General features: G+C 39.0%; 1 protein-coding gene across 1 annotated transcript in view; it reads left to right on the top strand.

Moving 5' to 3' along the window:
• LOC149016148 (rho GTPase-activating protein REN1-like) overlaps window positions 1-14,279 on the top strand; it is a 117,931-nt gene that overhangs the window by 6,449 nt on the left and 97,203 nt on the right. Inside the window, exon 8 of the mRNA XM_089157275.1 lies at window positions 9,395-9,539. Within this exon, the coding sequence (XP_089013401.1) occupies window positions 9,395-9,539 (145 nt within the window). The remainder of the gene's footprint in view (window positions 1-9,394; window positions 9,540-14,279) is intronic.

Genomic DNA, 14,279 nt, shown 5'->3' on the forward strand with positions numbered 1-14,279 from the left:
AACCCTAACCCTATCCGATACCCTAGTAACTTCATCATTCATCTTCTCCAACAAACTCTAACCCTTCAATGGAAAACTGAATTTACATAATCAACACAGATTCTGTTTTCAGTCAATTTATAACACAAAAACGCTCTGGCCGGACTGATTCCATCCATGTTCCATGGAACAAAATTCTATTGAAACCCCTCAAAATTTTGAGTGAAATTTCCTATTTCTAGTAGCTCGAAACGAAACCATGAGGGGAATGAAAAAAAGTCCCAGGTTTTGTCAAAACCTGAGAAATTTCGAACAAACCATGTGAAATTGGGAAATTTTCGCCAACTGGGTCGAAACCTGGTTCCATTCTATTGGACCAGCTGATTCATGAGAAAAAATTCGAGGGAAATTCAAGTTTCGACCTTGTGAAAATGGAAAACTTCGTGGAAAACCGGGACTTTTTTCTACAAGTTTTTTGGTTTCTCCAAATTTTCAATTTTTTCCTTTTTTTCATGTTTCCCCAAGTACCACGACCAATACTCCCTCCATCAGGACTTCCCCATCCAAATTGTTTATTCCCTCATATTGGTTATCTTAGGCATGTTGATGACCAGATCTGTAGAGCTACAGTTGTCAATTACCTTGACAAACCATAGGCATTGCATGTCATGGGATGTCTATGTTTATTGGTTGGAGGAGAAGATGTTACAGACACAGTATTACTCAGCTCATGGGATGAATCCGCCAAGGCACTTCTCTTGGCATTGAGTTGTACTTCCTTTTTATTGTTAGTTACTTTGTATTTGATGTTTTGAACTTAGAAGTTATATATTGAATTCTAAGTACTTAAGTTACTGATTTATTGGAAAACTCTACGACATATCTACATTGGCATATTCATTTTTAGCAAAATGAATGTGCCAATGTGTTATTTAAACTCTAATTATCTTATATGCAGAGTCTCATGCCAAAATGCCCCTTAAAACCTATCTAAACTTGCAAGAAAAAGTCCTAAGTTTTCATGAAATTTTCCAGGTTTTCCTGAAATTTTCACAAGGTTAAAACTTGAGTTTCCCTCAAATTTTTTTCCATGATTCCATTCCCTTCTTAAACCCTAGAAACCCTAGAATTGGGAAAGACCCTAGTTCTTTTAATCCAAAACTTCTGAAATCAAATCTGAACTCTACAACGGCAGAATTCAGATTTAATTCCACAGAACCCTAACCTTGCTGTTAGACACCAATGTTAAGGGATGTACACCATAGGGGTAGAATAAGAGGGTGTTGTAATGGATCAATTCCAAATAGGGGGATTAGTTTTTTAAGATTGTGGTGGGGGCCATGGGGCTATATAAAGGGGAAGAGTGTGACTGTGACTCTGTGAGAAAGGGGGGGGGGGAATGAATTAAGGTGTTATTTAGGCAAGCTAGTTTGCAGTAAAGGGAAAACCTGTGGGGCAATTCGTCAGGTATTCAAGCTGGAAAAGCGTTGTAATGGCATTGGTTGGTCATCAATTTCAATGTTAAGTTGTTAACCCATTTGCAGTATTTTTCCAACTTTGCTTTTCTTTCCAGTTTCTGTGTGCACGTGTGAGGATTGGAAAGTGAGTGAGGGTGCTGATGGGAGTTTGTTGTAGGGGAGGAACATGGTTCTTATCATCTAGTATCAGTGCTGTAATGATCCTAGGGAGAAGAGATGGCATGGTTCTTATCATCTAGTATCAGTGCCTTAATGATCATAGGGAGAAGAGATAGCATTGTCTCTATTTACCGTTGAGAGAGTGCAAAGCTGGTTGATGGAAGTCATGATCTTCTGTTGGGAACACCAGATCAAGGGGGAGCAAAGGTTGGGAGTGGCTTTGTCAAAAGAAATGGCCAATGCCTGACTAGGTGAGCTTTAAAGAGGCCTTGAAGATTGAGTTTAATAATGGGAAGGAGATGAACCAGAAGGTGAGTTCGGATAGCAGCCGTATGGAAGCTGTGGTATTAATAGCGAGATGGAATTGCAAACTGTGTGGTGCAATCGCAAGGGAAAAGACGTGGTCTATTGATGTGAACCCGATTTTAGGGTTAATATTTCTAAGAGGAATTCCCTAAAGTTTGGGGGTCGCCTAGAATCTTCCAGCAAATATCGCAACAATTTTATGGGAACCTATGGGTAGCTCTAAAATCAATGGGAGTTGGAGGAAAGATTAGTAAACAAAAATTGGGATCCTAAGAGTTGTTAGGTCTTTACAAATCTATTTGGGTTGGATAATTGCCAAGATAGGTAAAATTAGGGTTTTAACAATCCATCCTTATGGATGTAAGAAAATAATTGTGGAGGGATAACAAAGATGAAGATCCAAATATGGGTTGGATCTTGAAAGGAAAAGAATCTTTTCTGTCTACTTCTTGTTCTTTCCTCTTCTTTCTTTTCTTCCTTTCATCTCTTTTTCCTTCCTTTCTTCTTCTCTTTTCTGTTATTCTGTTTTTCTTTTCTGCCACTAGAAATTAGGGACAGAGGGAGAGAGATGGCTGAAGGAAGAAAAGGAAGGGAAGGGGTGCCAATGGTGTAGGGGAGGGAGGGGTTGCTGCCTCAGGGTACTGCAGGGGTGGGGGAAGGGATCTAGGGGGTCCTAGGGAGCTGGGGAGGTTGCTTCAAGGTGCAGCAGCAAGGGGAAGGGTTCTAGGGTCTCGCGCAGGGGTGGGGGATGGGGAGGGGGAGGGAGGCTTCAGAGGGTTGGGGGAGGGCAGGAGAAGGGCTGTGTGTACCTGAATTGGGGAGGGAAGTTGCTGTTATGTTATAGGATTATTTGCTGGATCCATTGTTGTCAAAGCGTAGGCAAAGCGGTTTTTAAGCCGCCTAATTTTCGACCGCTTAATTGATAGGCTGATTTTTTGCCTTTTTTCGCCTAGGGGCTACTGCTTTGCCGCCTTGTGTGCCTTATTGCCGCCTAGACGCTAAAAGTAACCGCTTTTTTTACATTTTGTAATTTGTACATATTATTTTTTCTTACTTTTTTTAATCATAATTTATTCTACAAAGCCGTATATAGATTTAAATAGGTGAGTCATTTTGGAATCGAGGCCCAATTTGCAAATGAACTCTGACGCCCAAAGTGCCTGTCTGCAATATAATGTGAAGCATGAGCCATACTCAACATCGGTAATCAATGAATCATTAAATAAACAATGACTTGGAAATCGGAATAATGAGATCTATTAAAAAAAGGAAAAAATGGATACATCAATTTTGATTCTAATTCGAATATTATTCATGTATATTTAAGAAAAAACTCATGTTAAAAATAATTTCACTAAACTATATATGAATAATATTGTTGAATGTTTGTTTAGCTTGTTATAAAAAGTATTTGTATTAAAAAGTAGTTGTATTAAAAATTTTGACCCAACTGCTTTAATTGCTTTATTGCCGCCTAAGCGCCGCTTTGTCGCCTAATCGCCTAGACGGAGCCCCAATCGCTTTTGTTGCTTTGCCGCTTTGCCGCTTTGACAACTATGGCTGGATCACAGGAAAGAGAGAGTGAATTGAGAGAACTAAACAACTGCAACTTCCTACCCATATAGGACCCTGCTGCACTTTCCTTGGCTGCAATTCTTGAACAAATTTTATTAATCCATACTTAAGGAATAAAAAGAAAGATTAGGCTATTTATAGCCTACTAAAAACTCTAACTCTAAGTGGGATTCTTTTATAGATTAGGATCCCACTACATTAATCACAGCCATTGAAGTAAAAAATGAAAGATTTAATGGACTCTAATTGATACATGCTGAAATAAAATTATAGGTAACTTAAAACTCTAATTGGTGCATGCTAAATTCTATTTAATTAAGACTCTAATTGACATGTGTTGGAATTAAAAGGAACTAAGGACTCAAGGACACTTACTCAACTTAAATTGGATTTCCTAATTGATTGAAACTCTTTAACAAATTAAATTAAAATTCTGAAAATAAATCAGCAGCTAAATTAGGGCTAAAGTGGAGTATTCATAGGCCCACTTTAGGGTTTGGCCAAGGGGGTTCACTTCACATCAATTGGTGGCAGGAAAGGACTGCCTGACCGTGATAATCAACCCCTGGGACTTAGAGAAGAAGAGGAAAGGGAGAATTGAGTATGGGTTTCGTCTACCTTAGGGCTGATGATGAATGTGGCCTGAATGATGGGAGTATTCACCCTGAGAAACAAAGAGGAATGAAGGCTGTAGGAACTGATACTCAAGCTGTGACCAGGGTTACTTTTGGTGGAATAGGGAGAAGAGAAGATGAAGTAGGTCCGATGGTTTGAACCATCTTTCATAAACTGGAACGACTGTTCGGTTCAAGCTCTAATGGCTAACAACCAAAGGAGGCAGGCCCAAATTAGACTAATTCAGGCCGAAATTCCAAGCCCAAGCATTGGCATGGGCCGGAAGGATGCTGCGAGTTTACCATTTCGAAGGCCCAACTTGACTTTTGCCACAGCACTGATCTGAATGACCTAACTTGGCCATTTGATCCAGGCCCAAATTTTGATCAAACCCAGCAAAAAGAGTCCCCATGGCCCTAAGCCAACCCATTTACCCTAGTCCCAACATGATGCAGTTTTAACTAGGACCTAACCAGTACAAATGGACCGAAGATCCATTCAAGAACTGGCTTGACTCAAGGAATCGATCCAGCAATGGCTCAATTTGAATCGTTGGTCAAATAAACCATCGTGTTCTACCTTTCAAAGTTGAGCAGGAACAACAGGGAGACCTACTGCTGCGAGCAGAGCCATTAGGGGCTACACATGGAGGTGAGTAGGCATGCTTTGATTCTGACGTTCTTGGCGCCAGCTGCAGCTGCGCTGCACTTTGTGGTCAATGGCGACTCTGGTTTGGGTGTTGGTGATAGTGATTTCCCCAGGGATTTCGTTTACCAGGATGTTCTTGTGGTCTTTGTTGATTCTTGGACTCAAGCTGAATTAACTTCTGAAATTTTGTTCTCTTCTAGGTGTGATGCTTGTATCCAAGGGGTGGACGACAGTGTACTCATAAAGCTCACTATTGATAGTGAGGTGTGGGGGAGGGAACTCATGGATCTGTGGGAGGAAAATTGAAGGGGATTCTTGGATACTTTGTTTTCTGTAGCATATTTGCAGAGGGTTGCTCAATTGGATGAAGGTGCTGTCGTTGAGAACTTTGACCAGCTTGATTGTTAAGGACTATAAAAGGCCGTTGGTAAAGGCCTTTTCTGAGCTCATGTAGAAGGACAGCTAGTCAATGAACTAAGGTGTATGCCTGAACGGTATTTTGACTTCCTTTCAAACTTGCTTTAGGGAAGTCTTAAATGCTATAAATTTTTCTGAAACAGTAGGTAGTGTTCTGATTAAATCGGGGGCTGCAATCCAAGAGTGTTTGCCAAAAAACTTTTTCCTTTCTTCAAGCCATATTCGCCCCATTCATGGCCTTCAATTTCAAAGGGACCTATGTTGGATCTGGAATTATGTTGAAGCAGTACCATATTCAAAATATATGCTGGCCTGCTATTGGACCTCTGAGAATGTTGCTGAGTTGGCATGGCTGTGCAGCAAGCATGTGAAGCTCAGGCTTTTGATCCCACCTCACCTTAATGGCAATGTTCCATGTCACCTTAAGCTCAAGGTGAAACTGAAGGAGGGAAGAGTTGTTAGTACACCAATGTTAAGGGACTTTAAAGTAGAATAAGAGGGTGTTGTAGGGGATCAGTTCCAAATTGGGGAATTAGTTTGTTAAGATTGTCTTAGGATTGTGTTGGGGCTATATAAACAGGAAAAGTGTGACTGGAGAAAGGGGGGGGGGTATGAATAAAGGTGTTATTTGGGCTAGCTTGCTTGAAGTAAAGGGAAGACCCTTGGGGCAATTAGTTAGATATTCAGGTTGGAGGAACCATTGTAATGGCATTGGTTGTTCATTCAATGTTAAGTTGTTAATCCATTTGCAGTATCTTCCAGCCTTGCTTATCTTTCCAGTTTCTGTGTGCGTATGTGAGGATTGGAAAGTTAGGGTGCTGCTGAGATTTAGTTGCAGGGGTGGAACTCAGTTCTTATTACCTACTAGCCGAACCCTATCCTTGATTACCCTCCCCCTAGAACACCCCTAAGCCCTAGAAACCCTAACACTTAGACCCTAGCTTGAGGAACAATTTTGAAATTGAAATTCTGTTACAACAGAATAATTTTCCTCAACTCCTAGCCCTAATGCAGCAGTCTAATCCTATGTACCCTTCCCATGATTCCTAAATAAACCCTGGACCTAGCCGCAGGAGTTGGAAGGCAAATCCCCCTAGCTGCAGGGTATAATTGATCATATCAAGCTGCTGTCCATGTATGATTTGTCCTAAGCAGCGGGGGAAAACCCTAAATTAGTGTTGGTTCTTTAAAAGATGATCCCGAAGATTGGCTCCTGCTTGGTGTTACATCACTTGAAATCTTGAAGAGATGGTGCTCTTTCTATTTTGTGGTTTTTGGTTGATGTTTCGTTGGTCAAATGGGCATGGTTGGTTCTGCAACTCTAAGAAAGTTTGTTTAGTGTCAATAACTATACTTAAGCTTTCAAATTGAAAAATGGACATACAATATTTTGACTTGAATTTGCACCCTTGGTTGGAAATGAAGGCCTAACCCTTACTATAAACATGTCATATTGCATATTCCACACATAGTTTGAAACTTCGTATGGTATTAGACATACTTGACTGGTAAATTAGGCATTGATTGGCAATTTACAAGTAAAACTTAAAATAAAGATTTGATATTCTTTACTACAAAGTACTGACTTGTCTCAAACATTAAGTCAGTCAGTCTTACATATTACCAAATTTTAACTATCAACTACCAAGTTCCAAGTACGAGAACCAACCGTCAACTACAATAAAAAACAGTAAATAAGAGAAGATGTAAATATTTAGGAACTCTGGTCTCCCATTTACTAGACTCCTTATGGTGGAATGCACATAAATTCATGGTAGGAAATATTGGCAAAATTCGCTATGTCGCTATCTAGTGACACAAAACATGGGTCGAAAACGAAAAGTCACAGATTTCGGTAATTTTGCCGAAATTTTGGTGAGATTTCTGAAATATTTGCAGAAATCTCGAAAATTCTGGTAAAATATTGAAAATTCCAAGGGTTTGTACTATACAGGGCTTATGGCTATGCTGGAGCATATGGTGCTTCATTTATTGATTGTAGTAGTATGTCTGCATGAGTATGGAGAGGGATCAGGTGCATCATTTGTGACTCCATCTTTGGATATCCATTAGGATCAGCACAACTAGTTATGTCAGTGACGAACTATATGGATAACTTTATTCGTACCATGTAATGGAATGCTTATGTCCAGTATCCAGAGTACTCCTCCATGACCCAGGGGATGGATCCTACCAGCACGTACTTGTATATTAAATTCTACTTGTTGTATGTGTCGTTGCATTTTAATGAAAATCTCAGTTTGTCTTGAATAATATTCATATTTACATTGGTTAAAATTCATGTTTCAGACTTCCAGTTTCGCCCCAATACAGCTGGGCATGTGCTCATTAAGAACACCACTTTAGCTTAAGTTTTAGACAAAAATACACTCCCAGTGTGTTTATTGGCCTCAAAATAGGTTAGATATAAAAAAATTAGCCCAAAATGCCCCAAATACCACCTAAAACTGAGAGGGTAAATTCACTGTAACATTCCCAAAGTTCGGCAAAATTTTGTACCTGCATAAATCTTGAGGAATAAGCAGAATCCTCACTTCTTTAATCTCATAAGAATGAGCATGTGATCATAGAACAAAAGGATGTAAAACTGCATGTTTTATTGCAAGGGAATACTCGCCGTTTGGTGTTCTAAGTTCGAATCTCAGGTTTCAGGGGAAATTGCATGTCTTTGGTTGTTTGTCATCCACAAAAATTTCTGCTTTTATCATCTTCTTCTGCCTTCTCTCCTTCTATTTCTCTTTTTCTGTTTCCTATATTCCTTTTTGGGTAGGGTTTTTGCAGGGAGGATGGTGCTTTTATAGGATAGTAAGTGTTGAATCTATTGTGGGTCTGGTGTCAGGTGCAGGGTCTAGCTCCACTGTCTTTGCTCGTTTTTCCTTATTTAAAAAAATTTATTTTCTTAACCAAAAAAAAAAAGGCTGAATTATAAATCAAGCTAAAAACAAGAGTTTTATTTATTTATTTTTTACATGCACCCCCTCAAAAAGCAAGCGTGTCCCATGTGTTCCCTTAAAAAAATTCCATTTGCATTAAGGTCCTCCAAGACTGATGCTGATAAAGCTTCAGTCAAGGGTCTCTGTTTAAATGGCTTTAAACCATTGCTTGTTATGGGTATAATTGAAATTATGACTCTGTCTATCAAAAGCTGAAAAAAAAAACCCGCCTAATATTCATTTCTTCTCTGTTCTTCTCTTTCTCTGGTCTTCTTCTCTTCCCCCAGTCATTATCTGAGTCTGTGAGGATTAATGGTTTACCTCTTTCCTCAAGGTTCCACTGTATGTGAACAAATTTTCAATCATTATCATAACAAGAACTTGGCTCATTTGTGGATTACCCTAACTAACTGTGCCTCTCCTCTCTGGGGTTTATTCTTTTAGAAGTAGATTTATCAAAGGAAGGAGATCATAGGCTTTTCTCATTACAGATTTTTATTTAGCTGCTCCTGGTTGTTCATATTTGCTCGTTTCGCAGCCATGGATGATTATGGGAGGTTCGTTGTCATGTATGGAATCCCTTGGAATGATCTGGGAATCATTGTTGCTGATAGTGAAAGAAAACTTGTAGAATTAGAAAAACATGAGAATAGAAGCATCTGAAGCTTATTTGGCTGGTTAGAACTTAGAAGACACAACGGGATAATGATGAGAAATTTTATCTTCTTGCTAATAAAAAAATCTGGCAGTTCAAGGAGCCTGAGGTTGGAGTTGGGGTCATCAAATGGGTGTTAAGTTTCTACCTAATTGCTGAGTTCATGATGTTTTGGCTGACTGGAAGAAGAGAAGAAGACTGGAGAAAGAGTAGAAAGGAGTGTAGAAGAAAATTAGGGCTTTTCCCTTACTTTTTTCAACTTCTGAAGGAAAAAATTGTACTTTCAATTAAACCCATAACAAGAAAGAGTATAAAGGTCATTTCACAGTGAACCTTAACTGAAACTTTAACAGTGTCTACCACCCCACCCCCCCCCCCCCCCCCCCAAAAAAAAAAAAAAGGTAGTTTAATGTAAATGGAGTTTTTCTGAGGGGGTGCGTATGATGGGCCTGTTTGAGGAAGTGCATGTAAAAAAACTCTAAAAACGATTGTTGCGAAGGAGAATGGAGAAAATCTTCAGGAAATGATGTTTCTCAAAGTAAAAATTGTTTGTCTTATTAAAATCTGCTTCTTTATCGTATAGTTATGCTATTCTTTTGACATGCTAGGCTGAGACTTTGGAGGACCTACTTGATTGGAAGAATGCACTTGAAGCTGCTTTGGAACAAGCACCAAGTGCGGCTCCTGTGATGGGACAAAATGGTATCTTGAGAAATGATGCAGCTGAGTTAGCAGACAGCAATTTGGAACAATGTATGTCTGCCTGACTATATTCATGTGCATTTCCGTTAGTTGACTTGGCATGCATTTCATGTGCTGATGTTTATTTTTGTTCATGCTTTACAAATTCAGTTGGTCCTGACTTCTGACTAGCATATAAATCTAGCATCATGCCATTGTTGTTATGTCTACTCGAAAACCTTGTGTAATGGCTTGAGAAATTTTCATGGGCTAGGACCATAGTAAGAAATAGACACCCCCTCAAGCTGTAACATATGCATCACTCATGCTTGTCTTGGAACATCACTTCTGAAAAGCAAGACTGAAGAGAGCTGCATTAAAATAGATCAGCCAACTAGTGAGGAGACAAAACTGTTGAGACAATCGATTATGATAGAATGGCTTAATAGATCAGTGTGATCTCAAGCCCTCTATTTATAAGAAGGTGAAAAGAGAACTATTACATAAATACCCTTACTTGGGTAACAAGAAATAGAAAATTACATGAACTAAAACTCTAACAGAATTGAACTCCTAGGAGAACTCAACCAACACTCCCCCTCAAGTTCAGGCATAGATATTAGTCATGCTTAACTTGCTTCCAATAGGAAGGAAGTCTCTTTCCTTCAAACCCCACTTGGTCTTCGGACCTCACAAAAGGCATGCAGATGAGCCCTTCTTCTAGGTTTCCTTTGACAAAAAACTTGTCAATTTCAATGTGCTTAGTTCAATCATGTTGTATAGGATTATTGGCAATACTAATGACAATCTTATTGTCACAATCTAGCATCATAGGGTTTGGAACTTGGACTCCAATATCTTCTAGCAGGCCTTTCAACTATAGTAACTCACAAACTCCACGAACCATAGTTTTATATTTAGCTTCAGCTTTAGCTTTGGATAAAGCTACCACATTCTATAGCAAAGCATTGAAGTGGTACCATGGCACTTTTCTCTACCTGCTTTGGCCGATTGTAATTCTTCGTTTGATAAGTCTGCTCCTCCTTATTATGGTCAATCTTGTTTTGAAAGACTTCATTAGTGTGACTCACAAGTGATCTCCTCCTGACCAGGTTCTTCACATGGGTCAGAAAATAGAGGGGGAGAATTAGAATCCTCAGGTATACTGGCCGACGTCTCCTCCGAAAACTCTTCTTTAACTCCTAAGTTGTGTTTTGGTAGTGTGTGAGAGTCTATATGTGTGATAGGAAGGCCTATAGGTGGAAAGAACACCTCTCCTTTATGACTCTCCCCCTGGAGAGGTGTATAGTAAGGGCAAGTCTCATTAAAAAGTACATCCATGGACACAATGGTTTTTTTGGTAGGAGGATGATAACATTTGTACCCTTTCTAAGTAGCAGAATACCCCAGAAATATGTAGCGTAGGCCGCGGAGAGCCAACTTACTCTGGTGGGCTGTGATTCTGGCATAACATACACATAAAAAAACCTTTGGGGGAATAACAAAAGAAGAGGCTACCTGAAGAATCTCATTAGGACATTTAAAACCAATTATCCTACTAGGCATCTTATTCATAACGTAAGAGGCAATGAGTGTAGCATCACTCCAATATTGGTCAGGGACATTCATAGCAATCATAATTAAGCGATTAAAGATGCCAATTCTTCCTTTCGGCAACCCCATTTTAGGCAGCTGTATCAATACAACTGGTCTGATGTATAATGCCAAAGTTAGAGAGATATCTCTGAAATTCACCGTCAATATACTCCTTGCCGTTGTCGCTGCGAAGGATCTTCAAAGTGGCATTGAACTGAGTTTTAATCATATTATGAAAATCATAAAAACATCGAAAAACCTCATTTTTTGGTCTTAAAAATGATAAATCTATATAGAACGATAGTGACAATCACTAAAGGTAACAAAGTACCTATGGCTAGTAATAGACACTTGTCACTAGGGGCTCCACACATTAGTATGAATTAACACAGAAGGAATATATTTCTATTATGAAGAGAAGGTAAATAAGAAGAATGAGTCTACTTCGGCAAAATGCAGGTTTTCATAAAAAAAAAATCATCCTTGTTACAAGAAGAAACTAAGTGCGGAAATGCTTTTTTAAGAGTTCATAGAGGGGGGTGACCTAGCCTACGGTGCCACTGATGAAGGTCTGATATTACTGAATGCACTTGATTAAAAGATGCAGTTAAAGCAGAAGTAGATCCTCCAATCGGCTCCGGCAGATAAAGGCCATTGTCTAGTTTACCACGTCCAATATCCTTCCCCTTGACCAGATCCTGGAAGACACAATAAGATGGGAAAAAGTCACTTTACAATTCAAGTCATGTGTAAGACTACTGATAGAGAGCAAGTTAGTAGAGAAAGAGGGAACATATAAAACTTTAGATAAAGAAAGTGATGGAGAATGCTGAATGGTCCCTTTTCTAGCAATGAAAGAATAGGAGCCATCAACAATTCGAACTTCATTTTTTTCAGAAGTTGGAGAATATGTAAGAAAAAGGAGGATGAACCTATCATATGATCTGTGACTCCTGGTATCAATGATCCAAGGAGCAAAAACTGAAGAAACATGGAAGCCTGTAAAAGTTTTACCTGAAGAAATCGAACTTCAACGGAATGTAGTTCAAATGTCAAAAGAAGATAACAACCGATTCCAAAAGGAAAGAAAGAAATAATAATCAAACTAAGCTAGAGTCTATTCTACTTTATAAAGAATGTCTTCATAGACATAGACTTCAAAAATTAAGCTCGGACGCTCCCACTCCACGGTAGGGCTAATCATTATACGTAACATGATCACTCGAGGGATCATCACCGAGATCTTCATAACTACCAACACCTTGCTTGTAGTATGCTTCTTCAGCTTGCGCTTCCTCATATTGGCCTTCATAGTCTTTTATACCTGTATGATAATCTAACAAAAGATATTTGTACAAAAGGAGTGAGTTCAAGAGAACTCAGCAAGGCAAGTCATTCCATAACAACATAAATAACATGATAACAGATACATAGCATGATGCAATATGATATGAGACAGACAAGGCATGTATGAGTCTAACTCTATATATGCTGGTCTCTATAGGTAGACATGCTTTAAGTTATAGCACCATACTTCTTTGGGAAGGTCATTCACTCTCCCTCAACCATCTTGGTATCTTGGGTTCTGCGGGTGGTAGTTGGGTCTTGCATCCCTCCTGGACATTCCATGGCTGGGGTTTAGGTCACCTCTCTCTCACACCATTGGTCTAAGTATTGGCGTATGTCAGGGTAAAACCTAGCCAAATGCGAGTCATCTACTTGGTTATATCATCTCAGATCCAGATATGTCCATTCCTTGCCCTGTGCGATCATTTCCGGTATCCTTCACACTAGAGTCAGCATAGTCCCAGACTACGGACTCATTAACCCTATTGGTCATCCACAATAATAGATGGGAAACTCTCATGTCCTCTCACAGGTTGGCTATCGGTCTTGAGCGTCTATGAGCCCAGGTCTACTAAATGCAACCCTACCAATGAATGGCCTCTCATGAGTATCCAGAATGCAATTTATGTCCTCTCACGGATTGGTTACCGGTCTTGAGTGCCTATAAACCCCCATTGTTACCACGGGTTACTCGGTCTCAATACCCTTCCGAATCGGGTCTAATGTAACAGGGAATCCTAGCCAAACACTGCTAGACAAGTCCTAGGTATGACAACCAATAATCCGGGAAAGTGTCAAAGGGCACCACCAGAAATATCCCATACTATTCCCACTGATGTCCAATGATAGAAATGTCAAAAGGACATTCCGCAATCCCAAATCATACCTAATCAATCACATTACCAATTCAGTCATATCACACAAAACTGATATCTCATCAAATGAAAGAGTATATAAAGACAAGATCAAATTAATAAGCAACATACATGAGTAAGTATTCATATATGATCAAGTACATAAAGGAAATAAAAAAATAAGGTCATATTGTACTTACAACATTCATATCATAATAGAAACTACAACATCAGTAGCAAATCTAGGTGATTCCCAATTTAGAAACTAAGATTCACACAATCTATGTTAATATGGTAATAACTGTCCTTACCTTAAATAGATTCGAAGATATTTCGGACGGACAAGAGAATGGATCCAACATTAGCAAACAAACCCTAGAATAGCATCATACAATCATTAGGAAGCAGTCCTAAAAGAATAAGCATCAAACGAATCGAAATGGACGAAGAAATCCGTTGCTATCATGTCGGGTAGATTGGCTGGGTTGATCGGTCCAATCGACCCAGGCCGATCGCCCGAAGGAACAAGACGCATCCAAAATCAGATTTTTGATCTGAAACCTATTCTACATGATCCAGAATGCTACGAAACTTGGAGGGAATGTCTAACATAGTATTCTAAGACTATCTAGCATATGTTAGACATCAAACAATGATAAAAACTAATACTTACTAATTTAGAATCATACTTTCTAATTTGGTAGAAAACATAGTTTTCAATGAAAACAAGCTATGAATGAAAGAGAAGGACTAGAGATGATGAGATCTCATTCTAGTAGATTAACATAGTAAATCAAGAGTATTAACAACTATGAAGATGCATCTATAATGCTAGAAAAATCATAATAAGAGTATGATCATAGATTCATGAAGAAATCATAAGAATCATGGTTGAGAATGAATATGAAGATCATAGCATGAAAGAATGAATGGAGATTGTAAAGAGATGTTTGCAAAGATGCAACATCTTCTTCATAATCTTAGTATAGAGAATGAATCATAGTAAGAGTAGATC

This window comes from Hakea prostrata, chromosome 5 (assembly GCF_041222555.1).
Source record: "Hakea prostrata isolate BN-2017 chromosome 5, UWA_Hpros_2, whole genome shotgun sequence".
NCBI classification, from domain to species: domain Eukaryota; kingdom Viridiplantae; phylum Streptophyta; class Magnoliopsida; order Proteales; family Proteaceae; genus Hakea; species Hakea prostrata.